A 22,818-nucleotide genomic window follows, 5' to 3' on the forward strand; every position below is an offset into this window, starting at 1 on the left:
CTGACTCGAACCATCAGGTGAGACGGAGTCTGGGACAAAGACAGAGAAGGCCTTCTGGTTCTTTCCTTCCTGCACTGCCAGAGTTCAAATCTGCACATCCCCCTTATTCGATTGGATTGTGTCCTCCCACATATTGCTTATCTTTGATATTTCCAATATCCCAGCTCTGCTGCCGCAGAATTATTTTTTCAGTAGGGGGGTTGTGTGTCGATGCCTGTCGAGTCCTATATTCCTCTGAGGCCTCCATCTCGACGTCTGCGTCCCCACAGGTATATGTAGCACGCGCAGCGCCTGTTGGCCTCAGTTCAGTTTTTCTGCGCTTCACTGCTTCGGATGCGTAACGCCTCGTTCCTGACAGGAATATTCACGAAATCTTCTTAGAGTTTTCTTAATCTCATCACCATCTCAAGTTTTGATGCAAAATGGCGTCGTCCACTCCTTGATCCGGCTTCAAGAAGTGCCGGGACTGCGGTGCTAAGATGTTCACGATGGACCCCCACAGGTGCCTGGGGTCGAATCATCCGTCTTTGGAGTGCGAGGACTGGCTTTCTATGACGGCCAAAGCCTTGAGAGAGTGTAGAGGGAAGCTTGCGGCAGGTAAGCCTCAAAAATCCCCTTCTACTCCATCTAAATAAAAAACCTCTGACGAGTTGAGAACCGCTTCTCCTCATCGAAAAAGGTCCAAACGCTCCCGTTAGCGAAGTAGGTCATACCATTCGTCGACTTCGAGGCATGGAAAGAAAAGATGCCATATGTCGCCATCCTCCTCATTGTCTAGTTCAACCGAACGGGTAGTTTGCCCCACCAAAGCTAGTACACCGGCCCAGTGGGAGGAGTTTAGACTCTGAATGTTAAGGGTTTTCGGGAATGCGGCTTGCCCCCCTCGACAACACCTAAAGGCGATGTTCCAGTCGAAAGACCTCGGAAGCACAAGAGCCGTGTGTCTTCGGACCCGGCCACCAAACCTCCTCGAGAGCGATCCCATCCCTCAAGCTGAGAAAAAGTCACCTCAAAGACTAAAATACAGACGTCATCAACGTCGGAGTCCACTATGACCGGACCGAGTGCGTCATCTGCGCCAATACTGATGGAGAAGCCATCGGCGCCTTGAGTGTCGACCTCCTCGACGCCACATGTGTCTTCCATCGACTCAATCGTCGAAGCCATCAACGCTACCGTCGAAGCTATCGACGCATTTGTCAAGGCCGTCAATGTCGATTTAATTTTGACATTTTTGGCTCCTGTGACAACAAACATAATGTCAACTTCAGCTGAAAAAACATACACTCCTACCACGTTCAGGCTATTTTAAATCCCTCTCTTCAATTTATGAAGATGCAGAAAGACCCTCTGATGGGGAAAGACCCTTCGGACTACAATATGGGACTCCATCAGTACCTGAGGAACTCATATCAGAGGACTTGCGCATGAAGAACCTGCAAGAGTGCCTTCCTGAGGCAAGTGGGATTGACACCTCTCCTGAGGTTGAATTTGGAAGGGTAAACCCTGGTGACCACGCTGAGGTAACATACAGACAGCTAATGTCAAGGGTCATGGAATCCATGGGATGGTCATACCCCCAACCTATTTTTCAGCAGAATGATCTCACCGACATATTGGACAGAGGGCCACAGGAGGACCTAATTGTCCCTTTTCAACAAGCCTTGCAAAAGAGGGTGGCTTCTAATTGGGAGGCTCCGGAGGTTATTCCAGCTGTCAATCAAAAGCTGACACCGACTGATACAGAGTTTCTTGCTCTGACCCTCTTTATCGCTCCAAGCACCCTACACCAGAAAGCCTGGTAGTGCAGGCAGCCACTTCCACAGTTAGCCAAAATACCTATCCTACTATACCCCAGGATTGAGATGACAAATGTTATGAGGTCATGGCCAAAAAGGTTTTTTCGGCCAGCAGTAAGGCTCTAAAATCTGCCAATGCTACGTGCACGCTAGCGAGATTCACACACACCCTGTGACAGTGCGTTTCTATGGCGGCTGACCATATCCCGAGGGGGAGGAGCGAGACGGTTTCCTTAACATTGTCAAGAATGGGAAAAACCTAATTTGTGAATCCCTCCAGAGTGATCTTGACTCTGACAGTATCAGCAGAGCTATGGCTGCTAGTTCAGTGATACACAGATTTGCTTGGTTGCAAAAGTCAGGATTCGCCCCAGACATACGATCCAGACTTCTCAACATGCTCTTTGACGGCACACAATAAAGCTGATGAGAGTTTGGAGAAACTGCAAACTTCTAAGGTGGCAGCGGCAAAATCCCTTGGAGCTGCAATAAGACAAACTCCAAACCGCCCCACAGGTACGCCCAGGAGGGATAGGTCCTTTCACCATTATTCCACATTTGGAAGAGGCAGAGGACCGCCAGCTCAAAGAGGATAAAGGCGATTCCCCCGTGGTGGACAGGGAAGAAGTACTAAGACCGCAACAGCAGTGGCTACCTTACCTTCAGCCACTGCGTCAGCCACTCCAAAACCTCTCTGAGGCCTTCGTTCACAGACTGCAGTAGGAGGCAGGTTGTCATAGCATATGACAGAATGGCAGGCTATTAATTCAGATGCTTGGGCATTGAAAACAGTTGCCAAAGGTTACTGCCTACCTTTCCTGCAAAAATCTCAGAATCATCCACTGGGGAACAACTCTTTGAAGGTTCCAGATACTGCTCCTTATGCAGGAGATTTTAACCCTGCTAGAGAAAGGTGCAATCGAACCAGTACTTGTAGTGGAGAGGAAACAGGGTTGGTAATCTCAATATTTTCTAATCCCCAAGAAGGACGGAGGATTGAGACCCATCTTGGATTTAAGAGACTTGAACAAGTTCCTTAGGAAGGACAAGTTCAAGATGGTAACACTTTCTCAGATTCATCGGGCCCTCCAGCTTCAGGATTGGATGGTATCATTGGACCTGTAGGATGCTTACTTTCATGTGCCGATCCATCACAAGCACAGACAGTACCGGAGGTTCGCCGTTGGTGGTTCTCATTATCAGTTTCGAGTTCTGCCATTTGGGCTGACCTCCACCCCAAGGGTTTTCACCAAGCTAATGGCGGTTGTGGCAGCGAGTCTCAGGAGAGGGGCAGGGTATTGACATCTACCCCTACCTGGGCGACTGGCTGATCATGGCCAGATCCCCAGAACAGGCCCTGGAACATCTCAGCTCCACCTGCCACTCCCTTCACAGGCTGGGCTTCTCTCTCAACTTCAAGAAGTCCCACATGATACCTTCACAAAGACTCCAATTCATCAGAGCAGTCCTGGATGCATCCCTGGGAAACTCCTCACCACCATAGGTGAGGGCTCAAGACATTCTGCAGATGGTGACAAAATTCCAGAATGCCCAACATCTACCGGCCTTCGATTTTCTGAGGTTGCTCGGTCTCATGGCATTCAGCATTTTTTTGGTGCCAGAGGCTCGCCTGAGAATGAGATCTCTCCCGTGGGCTTTCAGGACCCAGTGGTCACGATTTTCAGGAAGGATGTCAGATCTCCTACAAATCCCAAACAAAGTCACACTGGATCTTCAGTGGTGGGCCTGTCGGGAGAGCATCTTGAAAGGTGAAACGTATTTGGCAACCATGGCCGGAGATAACAGTAGTGACGGATGCCTCAATTCGGACGCTAGCTGGATCAATGAAGTCTTCGCCATCATTCAGGCATGGATGGGCACACATGGCCTCTGGCTGAATGATGACAAGACTGAATTGCTCCTTGTCGGCTCCCCTAATACCATCCTGAAACTTAGCCCCAGTTATACCAGCTTCATTATCGATGGAAACACTATTCCTATCGCGACACCTTGGTTTCTATCTAGACACTAACACCAACCTGTCCAAACAAATCAACATAACCGCTTCAGCCACTGCTTACACAGGTAAGCTCATTAGGGCCTGCAGACCCTTGCTATCCACCAACAACTGCCTCATATTAGCCAGAGCACTTATACAGTCCAAACTGGACTACTGCAACGGCCTATATGCAGGCGCAAATAAATCTGTAATCAACAAATTGCAGGTTCTCCAAAACAATGCACTCCGAGCTCCTCTTAATATGCCTAGGAGAGAACATATCTCGGCTATTAGAATATCATGTAAATGGCTTTCCATCCAACAAAAAATTGATCTAAAAACCATCTGCCTCACCTACAAAGCCCTCAATCACCTAGCCCCGCCTTATCTTACCAATAAATTCACCTTGAAACCAGCTACCAGAATCACCAGATCCACCAATTCACTGCAACTGATGGTGCCCAAATACACCCTTAAAAGAGCCGGCGGAACCAGCTTCCCGGTTCTAGCCGGCCAACTTTGGAACACGATTCCACTGGACATCAAATCCATCCCCTCTTTTCAATCTTTCAGAACACAGGTCATCACTTGGCTATTAAACAAATAACCAACACTACTGCGGGTCCTTCGGGATACCTCATTCCTACACTAGCACTTACTCACCATTGTATTTGCCATTACTAGCTTCTATAGCTCCTATTATTCTAATGCTTAACGACCTCTCACACTGTCTGCTTGCTATCTGCATTAACTGTATTTCTTAAATTGTATAATTGTTGCACAACTGTTCCAATGTATTCACCTATGCCTGTAACCGTAACCTTGAGCGCCCATATACCCCTGGGTTTGGAGCGCTATACAAATAAAATAAAACAAACAAACAAATTCACGGGGCGGGGAGCCCATACCAATGATTTGACCATCAGCAGTCGTTGGTCTTCATCGGAGTCTAAACTACATATCAACCTTTCAGAGCTGAGTGCAATCAGACTAGCGCTGAATGCCTTTCTGCCCTCTGTACGGGGAAAGAATGTCCTGATAATGTCGGACAACACAGTGGCCATGTTGTGTGTTTTTTTTAAAAAAAATTTAATTTATTTTTATTTTTTTAAAAAATGTTTTGGTTTACAATTCAAATCTTTCATCTTATCTATTATGTTAGTTTCTTTTGTTCTCATTATTATTATTATTTTTTGTCGGCAAGTCTCTTATTTTCTCTTTCCTTGCAGTTGCCTTCCTTTGCTTCATCTTTAACTTCTTTTACCGTTCACTTTTTTATCCTGTTTGTTATCCATTATGTTATTCCAAATATTGTTTTTTTTTCTTCGTTTCCTGCGATCATTGTAGCTGTCAGGGTTCCCTTGGACTCCTCATTTTCATGTCATAGAGCGGGTAAAAACATGAGGAGACATTCCCGGTTCCCCAGGAGATTCAGCAATACACGTAATAATGAAGGAGTTACTTTGTGTCCTCGGAATCCTTGTTTGTCCAAAAGGATGCGACCTTTCAGAGAACGCTATGGGTTGTCCTGGAAATGCTGGCGCCCATTGCATACCGATAGGCATTCAAGCTTTCGGTGGCGCATTGTGTGTGCGGTCAGCTGATCGGTATATTAGCCCTGCCCCCGCTGCACGGCACTGCTTCTGAATTTGACATTTCTAAGCTGCGTATTTTGGTACATTGTTCCCCTGTTCTAGCCTTGGAGTGACCTTTCCTTGTCTTTTTGTCATTGTTAATTGATCTCTGTTGCCGACTCGGAACGTCTCAGGACTGCAACCGCTTAACCCTTTAAGTCTTACCTGCCCGCTGCAAACTTGGAAAGTTATTTGGACTGTCTTCGTCTTATCCTTCAAGTCTTGGAAGAGAAAAGCCCTCCTGTTGCGCTTCATCGAAGTTGAATTAAATACTCAAACAAAATTGTTCAGATTCCTTTTAGTTTTATTTAGATTGCAATTCTGACTAAAAATTGGCACATTTACGTCCAAAAGTGAAGAAAATGTTTGTTAGGGCAAAGTAAATTGTTATAAGAGTATCAAAAAAATGTACAGCTTTTAGGACAATGTGAAATCTTGAGTTGTTTCCACTAAGATTTTAGTCTGTATCCTTTGAGAAAGTCCTGTGAAATCCTGAGTTGTTTTGACTAAGATTTGGTCTTTATCCTTTGAGAAAATCCTTAGTTGAATACACTAGGTCTTGTTTGTAAGTTGAAATAAATCCTTGTTGATTTAGGATCTTTATTGGTTTGGAGTCCTTAGTTCAATTCACTAAGTCTCATAGGTTGAGAAAGTCCTTATAGGTAGAAAAGTCCTGTTGAAGTTGAGATCAGTGCAGTGAGTACTTCAATTTGTAGTGTTCCCTTGGGTTCTAATAATGTGCAAACCACGTTCCTTGGCTTGAAGAAATGCTAGTTCCTCAACACGTGTTTCTCCACCGCATGGTCGCGGTGGTTCTTCAGGAGGAATATGGGATGAGATAACAAAGGGTGTAAAATTGTGGTCAAGTCAAATTAGTTGATGAGGTTGGTTCACTTCATTTATAATAAAATTAATGGATTCCGTTTGTTCTGGTCGCTAAGGTTCTAGTGTTACTTCTCGTTCGTAGGTGTCCCTTCAAGTCTTACCTGCCCGCTGCCAACCCGGAACGTTTCCCGGACTGTATTCGTCTCATCCTCCACATTTTACCTGCATACTGCCAACCCGGAACGTTTACTGGACTGCATTCGTCTCATCCTTCACGTCTTATCTGCATACTGCCAACTCGGAACGTTTACTGGACTGCATTCGTCTCATCCTCCACGTCTTACCTGCATACCGCCAAGCCGGAATCTTCCTTGGACTGCCTTCGTCTAATTCTTCCACGTCTTACCTGCTGGCTACTAAACCGGAGGACTCTAAAGAACTTTAAACACATCAGCGCATCGGCGCTAGGATCAAATAACTTAGGCGTCCTTGTGCCGGCAGGAATAGGAAACAAGACTTTGTGTTCCCAGAACTACCACGCAACTACAGCAATCTTCTCTTCAGAATTACATCAGAACTCAACCAATCCCTTAGTAAGCTGCCACTACCTGGTTCCTTCTTGCTTTGTTACCTTGTATTAATAGTCATATAATAGCTACATCTCTTGTTTCAGGGTACTCGCCTATCTAGCTTGGAACTTCTCAGTCCGATCCACCATTCTTGCTTGTGAGTATCTGCACATATCTTGCCTAAGTATTTCATTGTACTGAACCATACATATTAATACTTGATTACCTTTTCTTGCAGCCAGCTGACTAGGTACCAGGGTGTACCAAATATTTTTGGGCAATACTCACCTCAATCTGTCCTTTTGTACTCTTGAGGGGTATATTGTCAGGAAGACTCAATTGCATCACGACGTGTCAAGCCACCACTGTGGCATTTAGTTCTTGGGACCTGACAGTAGCCCAGCGGTTTTCAGGTGATAATGTCATTAAGTTTTTCATAAACCATCCAGTGGAAAGATTCCTTTTTTCACTTAGAGCAGGGCATATCAGAATAATGTGGTATATGCTCTCAGTTGCCGTTCTGTCCTTGCAAAATCTACAATATTTTTTTGTTTCCGGTATTTGCTTCCTGGCTGCCATTATTTCTCGTGTCGGTAATATGTTTAGCCTTAATCTCATAAACATATCCTTTGTCTTGGATGAAGGGAATATTTTCAGATAGATTGGTAGTTGGTTAATTGATCTGGTGTCAAGTGGGCATGGTAAATCATGTCGATACTCAGCTTTGGTTTGATTCGTATGCATCCAGTCGTTCTCTTTGACTTTTATCTTTGCTTTTTTGAGGTCTTTTTAACAGCATTTCCTGGGAGATGTCTTGATTCTCTCTTTCAGCTTCGATTGATCTTTTCCAGATTTCTAGAGCTTGTTCTGTGCTACCATTTTTTTGGGTTCTAAGTATTTCAAGTGGTGGAGCGTAAGATTCACTCATGTTTTTTCAGTAAAGGTCAAGCTGTTTCCATTGCACAATGGATTTGAGTGATTGGAGGGCGAGTTCTGCTCGTATGTGCGGTATAGGAAGCGACATAGTCAGGTTTGGTACTTCATTCCAGAATCTTCCCTCTAGTTGGGCCCAGATGGATTTGTCAATGTTTATCATTGTCTCCGCTCCATATGTTAGTATTGCTGTTACTTTTTGTTTGTAGAATGTCACAACTGGAGTTAAGGAAAATGTACAATATTTTCGATGTATTATTTTGGCTTGTCACGCTAGTGAAAGGGCTTGGTATTTGAGATGTTGTGCCCATTCATCCTCTACAGGAGATTGAGATATCCATACTCCTAGATATTTTATGTTCTTCACTTGCTCAATTTTTTTCTAGATTTTGTTTCGCTATATGTAGTCCTCTGGGAGTTTTTGCAAGTATCACGATATCATCTGCATACGGGATGCACGGTATTGCTATGTTGTTTATTTTTGGCAGATTCATTTGCGGCGTGTATATGTTTGCTTGAAGGTCTGCTATATGTAGATGGAATAGGGTGGCGGCTAGGGGGCATCCTTGTTTCAACCCGTTCCGTGTCTTAATTTGGTCTGTGAGTGTGCCGTCTTTTGACAGTCTGATTCTTATACTGGTGTTATCGTTCAGGAGTTTAATGGGTTCATTGATGTTGGTCGGGCACATCCAGGCGTTTAATTTCTCCCATACAGTGTTTCTGTTTACTGAGTCGAAAGCTATTTTTAAATCTCAGAATGCAGCATACGTTTGTGTTTTCGTTCTTATGGCTTCATGTTTCAATAGGTTCAGTAGGAGCAGATTGACATTGGTGCAAATCGTTTTCACGAACCCCGTTTGTCTGGTTGCGTATTTCTTTTCTTTCGCTGTCCAAATTTCCTAGTAGACGTTTCGCAAATATCTTCCCCAGGGGATCAAGTAATGCGAGGGGTCGGTAGTTTCTCGGTTCCTTTTGTAGAGCCTTGCTTAAATATTGGTATTATTGTTGCTTGTCTCCATGTATTTGGAATGGTCTTTGTATTCTGTATCATCTTAAATATGCTCTCGCATATTGATCCCCAGGCCTCTGGATTTTGTTTAATTGCCATATTTGATAGGCCGTCCGGTCCTGGCGCTCTGGAGATGTTTAGGGATCGTATTGCTTTCTGTATGTCTTCAGGTTCCCATTCCCATAGCCATGTTGTATTTTTCTCTGCCTGGATTTTTTTCTTGCGAAGGCTGGCGAATTCCATATATCTCTATGAAGTATGCAGTCCAGCTCAATTCCGGTACATCAGTGATCATTGTGTTTTGTATTTGGGTTTGTTTGTGTAATAATGCCCATAGTTGTCTTGTATTTCTGTTCTCCAAAGTTCGCAGCATTTTCTCTGCATCTTCTTGCATTATTACAGATCTGCTGTTCTTCATACAGTTTTTGTACTGTTGTTTCGCAGTTTTATTTGTTTGAATTTACCGCTTGGGTTTTGTTTCGTTATCAGTTTTATCTTTAGCCTCAATTCCTTTTTTTGTTATTATTTTCTTATTGTAGGCATGGGTGTGCTTCTTTGTTGCTTGCTCTTGGTTTGTTTTATTCTGGCACTTGTATGGTTGTAGTAGCCATTCATAGTTGATTTTTTTGTGCATCATGTAAAGTTGATTTTTCCATTATGTTTGGCAGTTTTTCAATCATTTTTTGTCCAATCCTTAGCCTATTTCTTCCGTTGTTTATCTCCATTTTTGGTAGTTCCTTTTTTTCATTTGCTTATTTCACGGTGTTCCATGTTCTCATCATTATGTAATGATCACTGTCTTCAGTTTTGATGTTTTGAGTGTTGCAGAGTTCGTCGTGTATACCTTTGGTCATGTAGATATAGTCAATGGTGGCTATTGAGTACCCTCTTTACCACGTTTCAATCATTTTTCCTGTTGTTATATCATAGGTGTCTGATCTTTTCATGTTTCTACATGTTAGTTCTTTGATCCAGGTTTTAGCACGGGGGAGAAGGCTGCTTTCATCTATTTCTTTGCCTTTCTTGTCAAATATGTGGATATTTAAGTCGCCACATATTATGAATTCTATCTCTTTGTGTTTTTCTTTGGTATTATCTATTGCCGAGAATACAGTGTCAATGAACTTTTCTTCAGTGATGCTTACTGGGTTCCAGTATAAGTTCATTAGGCCCCATGTTTGCTCCATTCTGGTGGTCTTATTTATCAATGCTTTCTCTGTGTTGTTGTTTTTGCATTTGATTGTTATTATTTGTATCCATGGGTTTACATTTTCAAATTCAATCATGTTGATGTTTCGGCCATTTTTAATAATGGTTAGAAGACCAGATGATGGACAGCCCTTTTTCTTTTGAATTGCTGGGTTCATTATCACAGTTTAGCCATCGCATATTGGTTGTTCTGTTATCCATGATTCCTGTATACAGATTATGTCGGCAGTTAGGAGTATCTGGTTTGTTTAGTTAAATAAGTGACTATGACCCCTGGTGTTCCATGAACATAGCGTGATGGTGGCTTTCTTCTCTTTATTTAGTTGTTATCTTCTTTGCTTATACTTTCCTTCGCTCTCCGCGGTTGTGTCATTCAATTGTCTCCGAATTCCGTATTTCATGTATAATTCGTGTCGGTTTTGATCGTCTTTGCCTCCATTTCAATTTTTCTCGTTCAGGCCTGTTGTCTTCTCGTGTTCAGGTGCGTTGCTCTCGTAGTCTGCGGCACTATTATGTATGCTTTCTTTGCGATCGGAGTGCCTCCTATTTGATATTTTTGTTGGTTTATTTTATTTCTGTGTTTATTGTTTCTTCAAGCATACTTATCTCAAATCCTAGCTGTTGTAATATCAGTTTGTTGTCTATCATTCTGTCCGCAACCTTTCCTGTGGTGAATTTAATCATTACTTGGTCCAGTCTTGCCTCTTCGCAAAATTGTATGGTGTGTATGTCTTTTGTTGTTATTTCTTTCATGCTTGGAATCGCTTGTATCAATCGCAGTACATTGGTTCGATTCATTATCAAGTTGTCGTTTTTTTTGTATATTTTGTGGAAGAACAAAGGTGGGTCATTTTATTATGTTTTCCAGTTGCCTTGTGGTTGCGTCATTCTGGTCCTTGTTTGTGTCATGTCTCTCTATTGGTGATGCCTCTTCATTCCAGTTTGTTTTCCGCTGGAGTTTGTAATTCATTATCTTCCCAGTCAACTTTGGATATCTCATCGAGTGTCAGCTCTATCCTAGTGTTCTCTCGGGTTTTCTCTTCCTCAGATTGATCTTCCTCATATTGGTCCAGTATGATCATAGATGCCTCTGTGATTTCTATTTGTGCTTCTTCTTATCTGTCATATCTTCCGTGTATGTCAAAAGATTAATTAGTTCTTCTATTGTTGCATCTTCAATGTAGTAGTATGGTGTTGGCATGTTCTCTTTGGGTGTAGTGACTTCTTATTTCAGCTGTTGTTTTGCTTTTCTGTCGGCAGGTTTTTTGTTAATCTCTTTTATCTGGGTCTCCTTTATCGGAATTGTCAGGTTCCTAAGGAAGGCACGTGAGCCGATTTGCCTTTTTTTCCTGGGGGTTATTCCTTTTTTGGCAGATTCTTTGTTTGATGGTGTCTTGTTTCCTTTGGAGAAGATCTCATATGTTACCGGGCCCTTCGATTTCAATTTTGTTTTTATTGTTTTCTATGATCCTGCTACTTTCGTCTGTTTCTTTCAGTGTAGGTTTGTCAATCTTTTTTGCCACAGGGGATTCTTCGCTTAAGTCGATCAATTTTGATTTGCTTCATCGATGGGTGTCTTGTTTTTTTCCTCTCTCCTTTCATCTACCTTCGTTGTTTCATTTTGTCTGCCGTTTTCTGCTGTTGAGGTGGTTTAGTTAGGCTGTTGTGATTTGTTGGGGGTCCCAGTGATGATTTTTCTTTGTTGATTACTGTCATCATTGTTATCAGGGTATGTGTCAGGTCTGTTTTTTCGGCTCTATCGCTGCGTGCAATGTCGACTAATCTTGTTTGCCACATGTGGCTGGCTTGTGCTTCCTTTTCCAATCGTTCTTGTATTGTGTTCATACATTGTTCGAGATAGCTTTGTTTTGAGTGTGTTAATGCAATTAGGGTCGTTTGATCTTTTATCGTCTCTATTAGAGATTCTTGTAGTTTCATGTAAGGCAGCAGCGATTGTGATGTAGTTGTTATTAGCATATTTTGTAGATCTAGCATTGATGTTGGTATAGAAGCTATCTCTTGATTGTACGAAGTTTCGCATCTACATTTGTAGTCTAAAGGCTCTTCGCCTTCAGGTGGTTTTTTAATGTCATCGGCTTGTAGTTCATTCTTGTTTTGTTGTTTTTTTTCGCTACTTTTGTTGTTTTGTTCATTCGTTGTTGTTTTTTTTTCCTGTTCGTCGATTTAAAGTCAGGGTGTCGTTAGCATCTTTTTGCATCGGGGCAAGTGTGTTCCCGAATACTTCGTCTTTTTTCATGGTTTCTCATCAGATTTTCAATTTCTGTTATGTCAAGCGACAGTCTCGCAGCTTTGGGGTTTGTCTGTTCGTTCTTTCTTGTCGCTAGTTGTTGTGAATGTCTGTGACTTTCGTACAATGCTTGCTATTTCTTTTGGGCTTTTGTCACCTTTTCTTGCTGGGTTAGACCTTTCCTCTCTATTTTGTCACTGTGTTCGCTTAGAGCCGATGGAATTTGTACTTTTCCTCGCTTGTTTCATTTTTTCTTGTTTCCACTTGTCCAAGTTTTCCTCTTGGGCGTTCTTCTGTTCATTTTGTGGGTCTTGGGGCATTCTGTCCTTCGGTGTTAGGCTTGTCTCTTTATTGAATAAGCACTGTTCTTGCTTCCAAGTCCGGGTTTCCCTTTTTGATTCGGGGTGGTCTGCATCTGTGACTTCTGGTCTGTTTCTTTGAATGAGTGATTATAATCAATGGTATGTGGGGCCTGTGTTATTGATCAGCTTCCTTCATTTTCTTTTAATATGTCTATGTTGCTTGGATTACTACTGTCCAATGTTTTTCTTTCGTATTCTTCTCTTTCTATTATTGCGAATCTGTCTTTAGTGAGATACTCTCTTGCAACTTCATTTGTGTTTTTCTCGTGTGATTTTTTTCGTTGTTGGATGCGTCTCTGGAGTCTCCATTGTTTTTTTCCGGTGCCTCGTCTGTGGGGGAGTTAACTCTGCTTTGTGGTGCGTGTCATTATCTTCTACTTTCCGCAAGCTTTGGTGGCTTGGTGATCGGGGAGGAGGGTTACTCGTCTCACCTTGTATCATTCCTGGTCTGGTCATTGAGGCCTGTGTTATTCCCCCGGCTCACAGCTCTCCTAGGCTTTGCCTTCGGCACCTGCACTCTCGATGCGCGATCAACGCTTCACTCACGGCCGTTGCCCGATTTCCCTGGGGTGGTTCGCCCACACTTCTCGTGAGCCCCTGGCGGTGAGGTGCTCAAGCACAGGTGTGTGTGTTTCAGTCTTTTTAGGTTAGGATGGCATGTGTTGTAATTTTGAATAGTGGGTACACAAAGTATTTTTCTCGTTCACTATGACACCTAGTTCCGATTTTCAGTTTGTCTCTCCAGTGTGCGCCTTGCAGTGCGCTCTTTTATCTGGTGGATCAAAGGCTTTTTGCCCGCAGTCTCCACCTTCGTGTTGCAAGTATCCGTGCAGTGTTGTTTTTTCTCAGATAAGCTGTCAGATCAAGTTGGTGCGGTAGTAAATATGCCGGGCAGTATTTGCTAGTGAGTGCGTTTAGCTTTGTCTTTGCTTTTTATTTTTAATCCGGGCGCGGGTGGATCAAAGGCAATTTGCCCGCAGTCTCCACCTCCTTTCGTGTTGGTCAGTCTTATCACACTTCTGCCAGAGTGTTTTGCTACAAATGCAGGAACAGTCTAATGGGTATTATTGTTGTCGATGATATGGGTTTGGAGTGCTAGTGAAATCTTACCTCTTGGAGCAGTTCTCCTCTTGTCTCAAGAATCTGTGTGGACGGGTTCGCTTTGGTGGTTTGTAGAGTGAGGGCTTTCTGTGAATTTTTGGTAGCCGGCGTGGGGGGGGGGCAATGTCTGGCCAGCTCCCAGCAAAGCAGCAAACAGTGAAACAGTGTAGGCAGGATACTCGCGCCCTTGACTAGCGCGGGCTTAACGCCGCAAGGGCGTCTCTCACGGTCTTTTAAATTCCGTTTCCTGGGTGGGCGGGGCCACGAGACTCCAGTCTCTTAAGGCAGCAGTGCCTTTAATTAGCTCGCCCATGCCCCGGCTCTCAATATGCTGAACGTTCTTAAGCAGCTGTCACAGTGTCCTTTCACAGCGTCCTTTACTCGGAGGGATTTCAAAAGGAATTCAAATGCTAATTTGGCGCTGCTACAGTGAAACAGTGTAGGCAGGATACTCGCGCCCTTGACTAGCATGGGCTTAACAGTGGCTATGTACTACCTCAAAAATAGAGGAGGTGTAGGGTCACTACCACTGTGCAGAGAGGCAATTCAGCTCTGGTTCTGGGCAATACAAAAAGGAATCTCTCTGTCGGCAATTCACCTAGCCGGAGAGAGGAACACGATGGCGGACGCTCTGAGCAGGCAGAGCACGATCTCCCATGAGTGGCAACTAGTTCAGGAAGTTCTTCATGAGATCTTCACCCTTTAGGGAACCCCTCAAGTGGATCAGTTCACGACCAGTGCCAACAGCAAATGCGAACTGTACTGCTCAAGGGAATTTCCCCCGAGCGGAGCTCTAGGAGACGTGTTCATGGTGGACTGGGAGTTACCACTCCTATATGCATTTCCACCAATCCCCGTCATTCCTAACGTAATCCGGAGGTTGAGAAGATTCAGGAAATCCATGATCCTAGTTGCCCCGGACTAGGACAGGGGAACGTGATACATGCACCTTCTGGACATGTCCATCTGCCCTCCGATACGTCTTCAACAAAGAGAGGACCTTCTCTCGCGAGAGGATGGTCGGGTTCTCCATCCGGATGTCAGGACTCTTATACTTCAAGCATGGTTTCTGAGAGGCGGAGATGCAAGGATTGGGACCTCACTGACGACGTAATGGAGGTTTTGCATTTGGCCAGAAGGCCAGCAAATAAATCGTTATACCGTTGCCGCTGCAATACGTTCTGTAGCTGGTGTAGAGATAAGAATGTTGACCCTTTCTGATGTAATACACCAATGGTATTATCCTTTCTATTACATCTGGCAAATCTGGGGCTCCAGGTTGGTACCATCAAGGGATATCTGGCAGCGCTTTCTATTCTTAAGTGCACTTTCAGAGGAAGTCTCCTACTTTAAGATTCCTTTAGTAGTACCATTTTTTTTTTTTAAAGGGACTGACTAATGTTTACCCTTCAATCCCGTTTCAAGTCCAACTATGAAATCTCAACTTGGTGTTAAACTACTTGATGGGAGCTCCTTTCGAGCCTCTACGTTCTTGTCCATTAATAGTATTTTTTATTTAGTATTTTATTTATTTCTATAGCGCACCAGGCCCAGGGGCAACCGGGCGCTTAACTTAGTTACAACAAGATGAAAGCATGACAAGGCAATGTGACAGAGTATTACAAGATTATTACAGGAAGATTTACAAAATTTACAAAATATACATTCAAATGAATATCGATAAGGCAGTGATTTACAGGATAGTTAATAAGGGATGCAGAGTAGGTCAAAGTGCAAGTAGGGCAGTAAGCTGGTGTTAGCAGTCTTGGGCGGATAGCCATGCTTTGGTAAGGTATTTGAATTTCAGGAAGGAAGGTTCTGCTCTAAGGTCATTGGGGAGTGAGTTCCAAAGTTTGGCTGCCAGGATGGGGAAGCTGGTTCCACCAGATCTTTGGAGATTAAAACGCGGGATGTCAAGGCAGTTGGCTTGGGCCGCTCTGCGAGGTCTGGTGGAATTGTGGAAAGAGAATCTGTTTGCCAGGTAGCGAGGGGCTTGGTTGTGGAGGCATTTGTGTGTGAGAGCCAAGGACTTCAAGGAGATGCGCTGTGGGATAGAGAGCCAGTGCAGGTTGCGCCTGGTGTCAGATATATGCTGGCGCCTAGGAATGTTAAGGGCCGCTCTGATCGCATTGTTTTGGACAATTTGTAGCTTGTTTAAGTTGCGGAGATTAGTACCTAGATAGAGGGCATTACAGTAGTCGACCTTGGATAGTACAAGGGTCCTGGCTAAGGTTACGCAGTTGGCAGTGGTTAGGAACGGGCGACAGGCGGTGATGAGCTTGCAAGTATGCGCTGCTGCAGATGAGACTGCGTTGGATTGTCTAGTCAAGGATAGGGTTGAGTCGATGTAAATCCCTAGGGTTTTCGTGTCCTTAGCAATCGGGATGGTGTTCCCATCAATGGTGAAAGACTTGAAGGCAGGGTCAAGTTTAGTGAGTTTTTGTGGTGAACCAAGAATGAGGAGCTCTGTCTTTTCATCATTTAGGCAGAGGCCGTGCTGGGCCATCCACGCTTGGATGACCTGTTAGATGGCGTTGATGGCAAGGGAGTCAGTTGTGTAGTCTCCTGTGATGGGGATTAGTATCTGTGTGTCGTCAGCGTAATTGGTATACGTGACGCCCAAATGGTCCAAAATATCAAAAAGGGGTTTGGTAAACACGTTATATAACGTGGGCGAGACACAGGACCCTTGAGGCACACCACAAGAGACCGGAGCGGGTGGTGCGGCCGCAAGTGGGGAGAACACACGCATTGATCTATTATCCAGGAAGGATCTGATCCAAGTGGCGGCATTTTCTGAGAAGTGTGCGGCTGATTTGAGGTGATGGCAGAGAATTTTGTGATTGACAAGATCAAAAGCAGCAGAGAGGTCCAGGAGAAGTAATAACGCCAGTTTGCCTTTGTCTTTGAGATCTTCGATCTGCGTTTTTAAGTCAATAAGGGCGGTCTCAGTGCCATGGCGAGGCCGGAAGCCTGATTGCCTGAGTCCCAGAAGTTTATTTGATTCAAGGTATTCCTGAATTTGTAGGTAGGCCGCGCGGTCAAGGATTTTTAGTAAAAAAGGTACAGTGGTAATTGGTTTGTAGTTTGTGGGTATACTGGGATCCAGGGTAGGTTTTTTCAGAAGCGGGATGACCCATGCATCCTTAAGATTGTCCGGTACAATCCCAGAGCTAAAGGAGGAGTTGATGAGCGTAGTGATGAAAGGTGCTAGGTCGTGAGCAGCTTCCTTAATAATAGGTGCAGGACAAAGGTCACCCTGACAATTGGACGGTTTAAGGCTAGTGATAATCTTTTCCACTTCGAGAATGGAGAGTGGAGAGAAGCTAAAAGGAGTCAGAGAGTCTGTGATGGAGGGGTTTATGGTAGGTATAGGGATCTGTAGAGGGTTGGATTGAAGGCTAGATTGTTTGTTGTTGATTTTAATTTGGAGAGTGGCAATCTTACCTAGGAGAGCTTCTTGGATTTTGGAGCACCAGGTGCTATCTTTGGTACATGTGTCAGGTGGGGTAACAGGAGTTTCAAGTTCTTTTAGGATTTTAAACAATTCTTTGGTGTTAGATTTGGCTTGCTCGATGCGTTTGTTATATGTGTCTTTTTTTGCCTGGAATATAGCTTCCTTGTAGTTAAGGGTGGCCAGGAGTACGCGTGATTTGTTAGCTAGAGAGTGATTGCTTCTCCAGTGGGATTCTGCAATTCGTTTTTCTTTGCGTAGTGCTCTAAGATGGGGTGTAAACCAGGAGTTTAGGTGGGCTCGAGGTTTAGATTTTCTCAGTTTCGAGGGTGCAATGGTGTCTAAGGCTGTAAGCATGGCCCGGTTGAAAGTGTCGACCAGGGCCGTAGGGTCAGAGCATGATGGATCCCGAACATTAAGAGCTGGAAGGAGGAGGGGGAGGAGTCTATCGCAGGTAATGTTGCGTTTGTTACGGGTGGCCATAGCCGGGGCAATGTTGTGAGGGAGGCTGATAGGTTTGGACTCAATATTGAATGGAATGGACTCAATATTGAATGTAATTAAGTCTTCTTAGTGGCAATAACATCAGCCCGAATGGTGAGTGAGCTACAGGCTTTATCCTGCAAGCCTCCTCATACTGTGTTTCATAAAGACCGAGTGTTACTAAAAGTGAAGCCTACTTTTCTCCCCAAAATCTTTCAGAGTTTCATATTACTCAAAAAAATAACTTTACCTTCTTTTTATCCCCCACCACATCTGGGGAAGGAAGAAGAAAGAATTCACAGGCTTCACCCTAGACGTGCACTGAGCTTCTACATCTCCAGATTTGCTAAACTGCGACAGGATGGCCAGTCATTTTTGGGGTATTCAGGTCACAAATTGGGACTGGCCATTACCAAGCAAACTATATCCAGATGGCTTATACTAACTATATCGGAATGTTACAAACTGACAGGTAAAGACCCTCCAGAACATCTAAGGGCTCATTCGACCAGGGGCATTGCAACTTCGTCTGCCTTGCAGAGTGGAGTTCCGATGAAAGATATATGTGCAGCTGCCACATGCTCGTCTGTGCAAACCTTTAATAAACATTACAGTTTAGACTCCTCCTCGGGCCAAGATTCTGCTTTTGGAAAAGCAATGTTGCTCTCTGTGCATACATAACCACATTAAATTCTACTCACTCCTCCAAAATACCTAAACTGCTTTGGGAGTGTATTAAAGATGAGGAATACGTGGGAGGACACAATCCATTTGAAGAACAGGTCACTTACCCATGGTAATGTTCTTTCGACTGGATGTTCCTCCCATGTATTCCTTATCGCCCCTCCCTACCTTCCCTGCAGTAGAATTTCCCTTGCAGTTGCAGTCTACGCTCTCTCAAGGGGAGTAACTGTCAAACACAAGGTAAAGCTCTACTCGTCAAAACGGAACTGAGGCCAACGGAAGCTGCGCGTGCTGCATATACCTGCAGTGATGTTGATGTCGAAACTGAGGCCTCCGAGGGACATAGATGCGACAGGCATCGACGCACAGCACCCCCTACTGAGAAAAAACTTCTGAGGCAGAAGGGATGGGATATTGGAAATATCAAAGATCAGGAATACGTGTGGGGAACATCCAGTCGAAAGAACGTTACCACAGGTAAGTAACTTGTTCTTCTGGTGGATCGTAGGCCTCTGGAGATGCTGAAGTTCTCTCTGAGGGAGCTTGGGTATTTTAGGGCAAAGATCTTGTAGAAGATGCAGCAGGATTTGAAGGTGATACATGCTTGCAGCAGGAGCCAGTGCAGTTTGATAAAGGTCAAGGTGATGTGCACTGAATGCTCACAAGGCCCAGCAGGTCTGCCTCTATCTTTCATTGTTATATTCTGATTTCACTCCCATGTTTCCCTCCCTGTTGCTCTGTGGGCGCTTTGAAACACAATTACTTGATGTATAAGTGCCTTACAAATGCACAATAAATAAATAAATATGGCCAAATTTGCAGAGTTCATTGAGCATTGATACACCTCCAGGTTTTCGGGGTGGTCGCCAGAGGCCTACGAGGAGGGCCTTGCCATCGTCCAGGTGGGAGAGGACCAAGGCGTGGACAGCAAATCTGAAGTGGTTTGCTCATGTGAAGGGCTTGATTTTCGTCACGAGCGAAGTTGCTATCAACCCTTGTATGTTTTCTATCCTATATGCTCCTTGGTGCAGGTATATTTGTGTCTCCGAAGCAGTTCTTCATCATTTGGCCAAGGGCTGGCCACAAGTTCTTGAAGGTGAGGAGAAGGGATTAGATTTACATTTGCTATTTTGCTAATCGCATCAAGTACCTTTTCCCAAAATGTATGAACTTGTGGCTTGAGGCTTCCTTTGCCTTATGTGAGAAGGATAATTAGGACAAAGGCACTGGTCTTCATTGTATCACAGCTTGAGGTGTCCCAGAATGATGCATGGATATATGTATTGGGTGGGTATTGGGGTCACAAAGGAAATGTATAACATTTAGCTTGGAGCAGTGCCACTGGATGCATAATGAGATCCATGCAAACATAAAAAAAATGTATTTTGTTATTTTTTGATGTCTCTTGTGTATGGTTCCCTTAGTCTTGAAAACATCTGTAAATAAAGCTGAACAAAACGAATTTGCAAAATCACTTCTGAAGAAATTAGGACATTGTGTAGAAATAAATGTGTGGTCTCTGATTTGTGCTCTCAGTAGTATTGAGACAATGACTGAATGTGTTATGGAGAGCTAATCTTCCATTAAGATCTTCCTACTGTGGAAGATCAAAGCTAGCCACAATTACTATGTGAGCAGTGCTAAAAGGCCTCCCTTATCATTTTAGTTACTGTCCTGGAAGCTAGTATGTATTTAGGAGTAGCTAGGTAGGTCAGTGAGGTTCAGTGTCGGCCTGAATTTTCCTAAGGCTCTTGTGCTTAAAGGCCCTGTGTTCACAACTGCCACAGGTGTGAAACTGAAGGAAAGTTTCACTCTGTCTTGGGCTACTTCCAGTGGGTTAGGTGGATCTCTCCTTTTGCTTCTTTCTTTCTCCTCGTCTTATAATATTTTCTTTTCACAGTTAATGAAGGTGCTCACAAGTCTTCTGGCTCTTATAGTTCTGTTCAGAGGAAGTAAGGGACGTCCCCCAGGTGTCCAGAGGCCAGAAAACCGTGCTCTGTGCGACCCAGGGGGTCACCCCATGGGAAACCCTCTTGGGGAAGAAAACCCAGATGATCTGCAGCAGTAGTTGGAATTCTTCTGTAGTGTTGGTCCGATGTCTTGTTGGAAACAAAGACGAGAGGAACTCAGCAAGCAATAATTGGAGTCCAAGTTGAGAGGTGATTTCCTAAACACAGACGGACTGCAATTGGAAGGAGTACCCCGCACAGCAGAAGCAGCCGAGGAGTGGATGGTAAGTATGCGGAGACTAAGGAGGAGGAGAAAATGCCGAAGAAGGCTGCAGCAGGGGAAAGGCAGAAGACGAAGGAGAGGATGCAGTGAAGGCCGACTAGGAAGAAGGGGAAGCTGTATAGGAGTAATAGGAGGAGGTAAAGAAAGGTCAGTAGAATACGGAGGAAATGAGGAAAGGCAAGGGGAAGAGTAGAAAAGAAGCAAGCATGCAGGCGCTGTAATGTAGGAGAGCCGTAGAACGGCAGAGGAAAGAAAGGGAAGTGCCTAAAGAACGGTACGAATAAAAAAGATTACGAGAAAAAGGCAGAATTGAGGATAGTTCACCAATACGAAGTAAGAGCGGACAAAACACAGGAGGAAATGAAGTCGGGATACCGACGAACGAACAGAGGAATGGAAAGAGTAACAAACGAAAGGAGTAGAAAACACGATTGAAGGCAGGAGCAATGCTAATCGTAGGGACGGAGTAGCAACGCAGTTACCTGTCTGACTCTCGCGAATAAGTAGAAGTGAAGGGGTTGAATCTCTGTGTCCTCCATCTTCGATGGAAGACTAGACCTGTAATGCTAGCTAGTGGTAATGTGACTAAGCAGCCGCCATCTTGGATTCCATTGAACATGGCAGGGATGATGAATCTTCCACTGCCTCCAAAAATATCTAGGTTCCCTTCTGACACCTCGTCTCTTCATGGTATGTAACTCTTCCCTCAGACTCCTGTACGTGGGCATCTCGACTCATCTCGCAGGTAGAGTGGAACCTTGGGCATATGGTAAGGTTTTCCTCAACTTTTAGGGTCTTCCCAGCTTTCCTCCAAATCATCCAGCTGCCTGCTAATATCCAACTCATCTCTCTGTTTTCTCCACTCTTTTGTGATTATTTGCCCCGGTTTACCTCACCTCTCAAGCCGGTCACTTTTAGCTTCAATAATACCAATCCCCTCTGCTTCTAAGCGCTTTAATAGCAGGTGGTATTATTGTATTGTGTTATTATGCAATTTAATGGTACCCAAGATACACCATCTAATATCCTCCTTCTAGGTAAACCTGTCATAGGCTCATTTGTTTAGAATATGTAACTTTATTACAACAGCTTCCAAATTTAAAAAAACATGACTAATCAAAAAACAGCTTTCTTACAGGATTAATAAGAAAACTTGACTTTCCAAGCAAGATGCCACCACTTCCACTGCTACCTGCAACTCTCATTCACTCTGTTCTAAAGCAGCCGGATGCTTATAGCCAGCTGACGGCTATTGTTGCACCGTGCACTCCAACCTCTAGCACATTCCCTCTGTCAGTCAGGAACCAGGATGAGTGAGAGCAACACAGGGCGAACATAGTGGCTCGGGAGGGCGAGCATATGGAGGCAGATGTAGGATTCAAGAACAGCAGTGGGAACATGGAGTTGGACATGCCCAGAGATTTAGAGAAGAAGATTGAAAGTTTGATTGGCAAGCAGTTTCTGCCAATATTTTCACGGTTTCCCACACGCCAGTTTTCTAATATAGCATTCTCTCTCTCTTGCTGCTGCTGCGAAGATGGCACCTATTGCCAGATTAAGGGTACATTTCACTTCATAAGTATAAAGCGATTGGTTTGAACTTGGATATGTTTCACCAGTGATTAGCGCTCACTACTACTGACCAACATGAATAAATATAGAAATGCATATCTATGCTAAGATTGTGCTCAAGACTTTTTATAGCACAAAAGCTGAATTTCCCAACATGTGCAACATCAAGATTGGTCTCTTTGCTTTGCTCAGTATTTACGTTCCCTTTCTCTAGGAGATTCTTTGCTGGAAGCTGCCAGAACCAATAACGCCCAAGAAGTAAAAAGGTATGAGCATTTAAGCCTTTCTGTGGATTCCATTCATTGAATGTGTGTAGTTTCCTAGCAAGCGTGACTCTGATTTTACCCTTGCTGAAGTGTCTTCACCCCCAATGTCCTTCCTTCCTCTGATTACATAGAGAAATGGGAATGTTTTACACTTTTCTTAACAGCTGTTGAATTGTTTTTAGGCAAGTTAAATATTTTCACTTAAGAAGAACTTTGGTATTTTATATTCTATTTATTAATATCGATGGAAACAGAGTATTGTGGATCATCAGTGTTAAACATTCAATGTAAACTGTGAAGAAAAAAAGAACGTTGGTATTTTCATGTTGCATGCATTTATGTTAAGGAACTTAACAGAAACTCGAGCATAATTTCGGTTTTGGACGCAAAGAGGGACAACCATATCCCAAGGTAACTACCATGCGGGTTGCTGGAAGCT

At 43.9% G+C, this 22,818-nt stretch overlaps 1 protein-coding gene across 1 annotated transcript in view; it reads left to right on the forward strand.

Annotated features, from left to right (window-relative positions):
• The window catches only part of CLPB (ClpB family mitochondrial disaggregase), a 1,931,888-nt gene that overhangs the window by 47,769 nt on the left and 1,861,301 nt on the right, over positions 1–22,818 (forward strand). The window contains exon 2 of the mRNA XM_069640284.1: positions 22,328–22,379. Coding sequence (XP_069496385.1) covers positions 22,328–22,379 — 52 coding nt within the window. The remainder of the gene's footprint in view (positions 1–22,327; positions 22,380–22,818) is intronic.

This window comes from Ambystoma mexicanum, chromosome 7q (assembly GCF_040938575.1).
Source record: "Ambystoma mexicanum isolate Mex_15411 chromosome 7q, UKY_AmexF1_1, whole genome shotgun sequence".
Lineage (NCBI taxonomy): Eukaryota > Metazoa > Chordata > Amphibia > Caudata > Ambystomatidae > Ambystoma > Ambystoma mexicanum.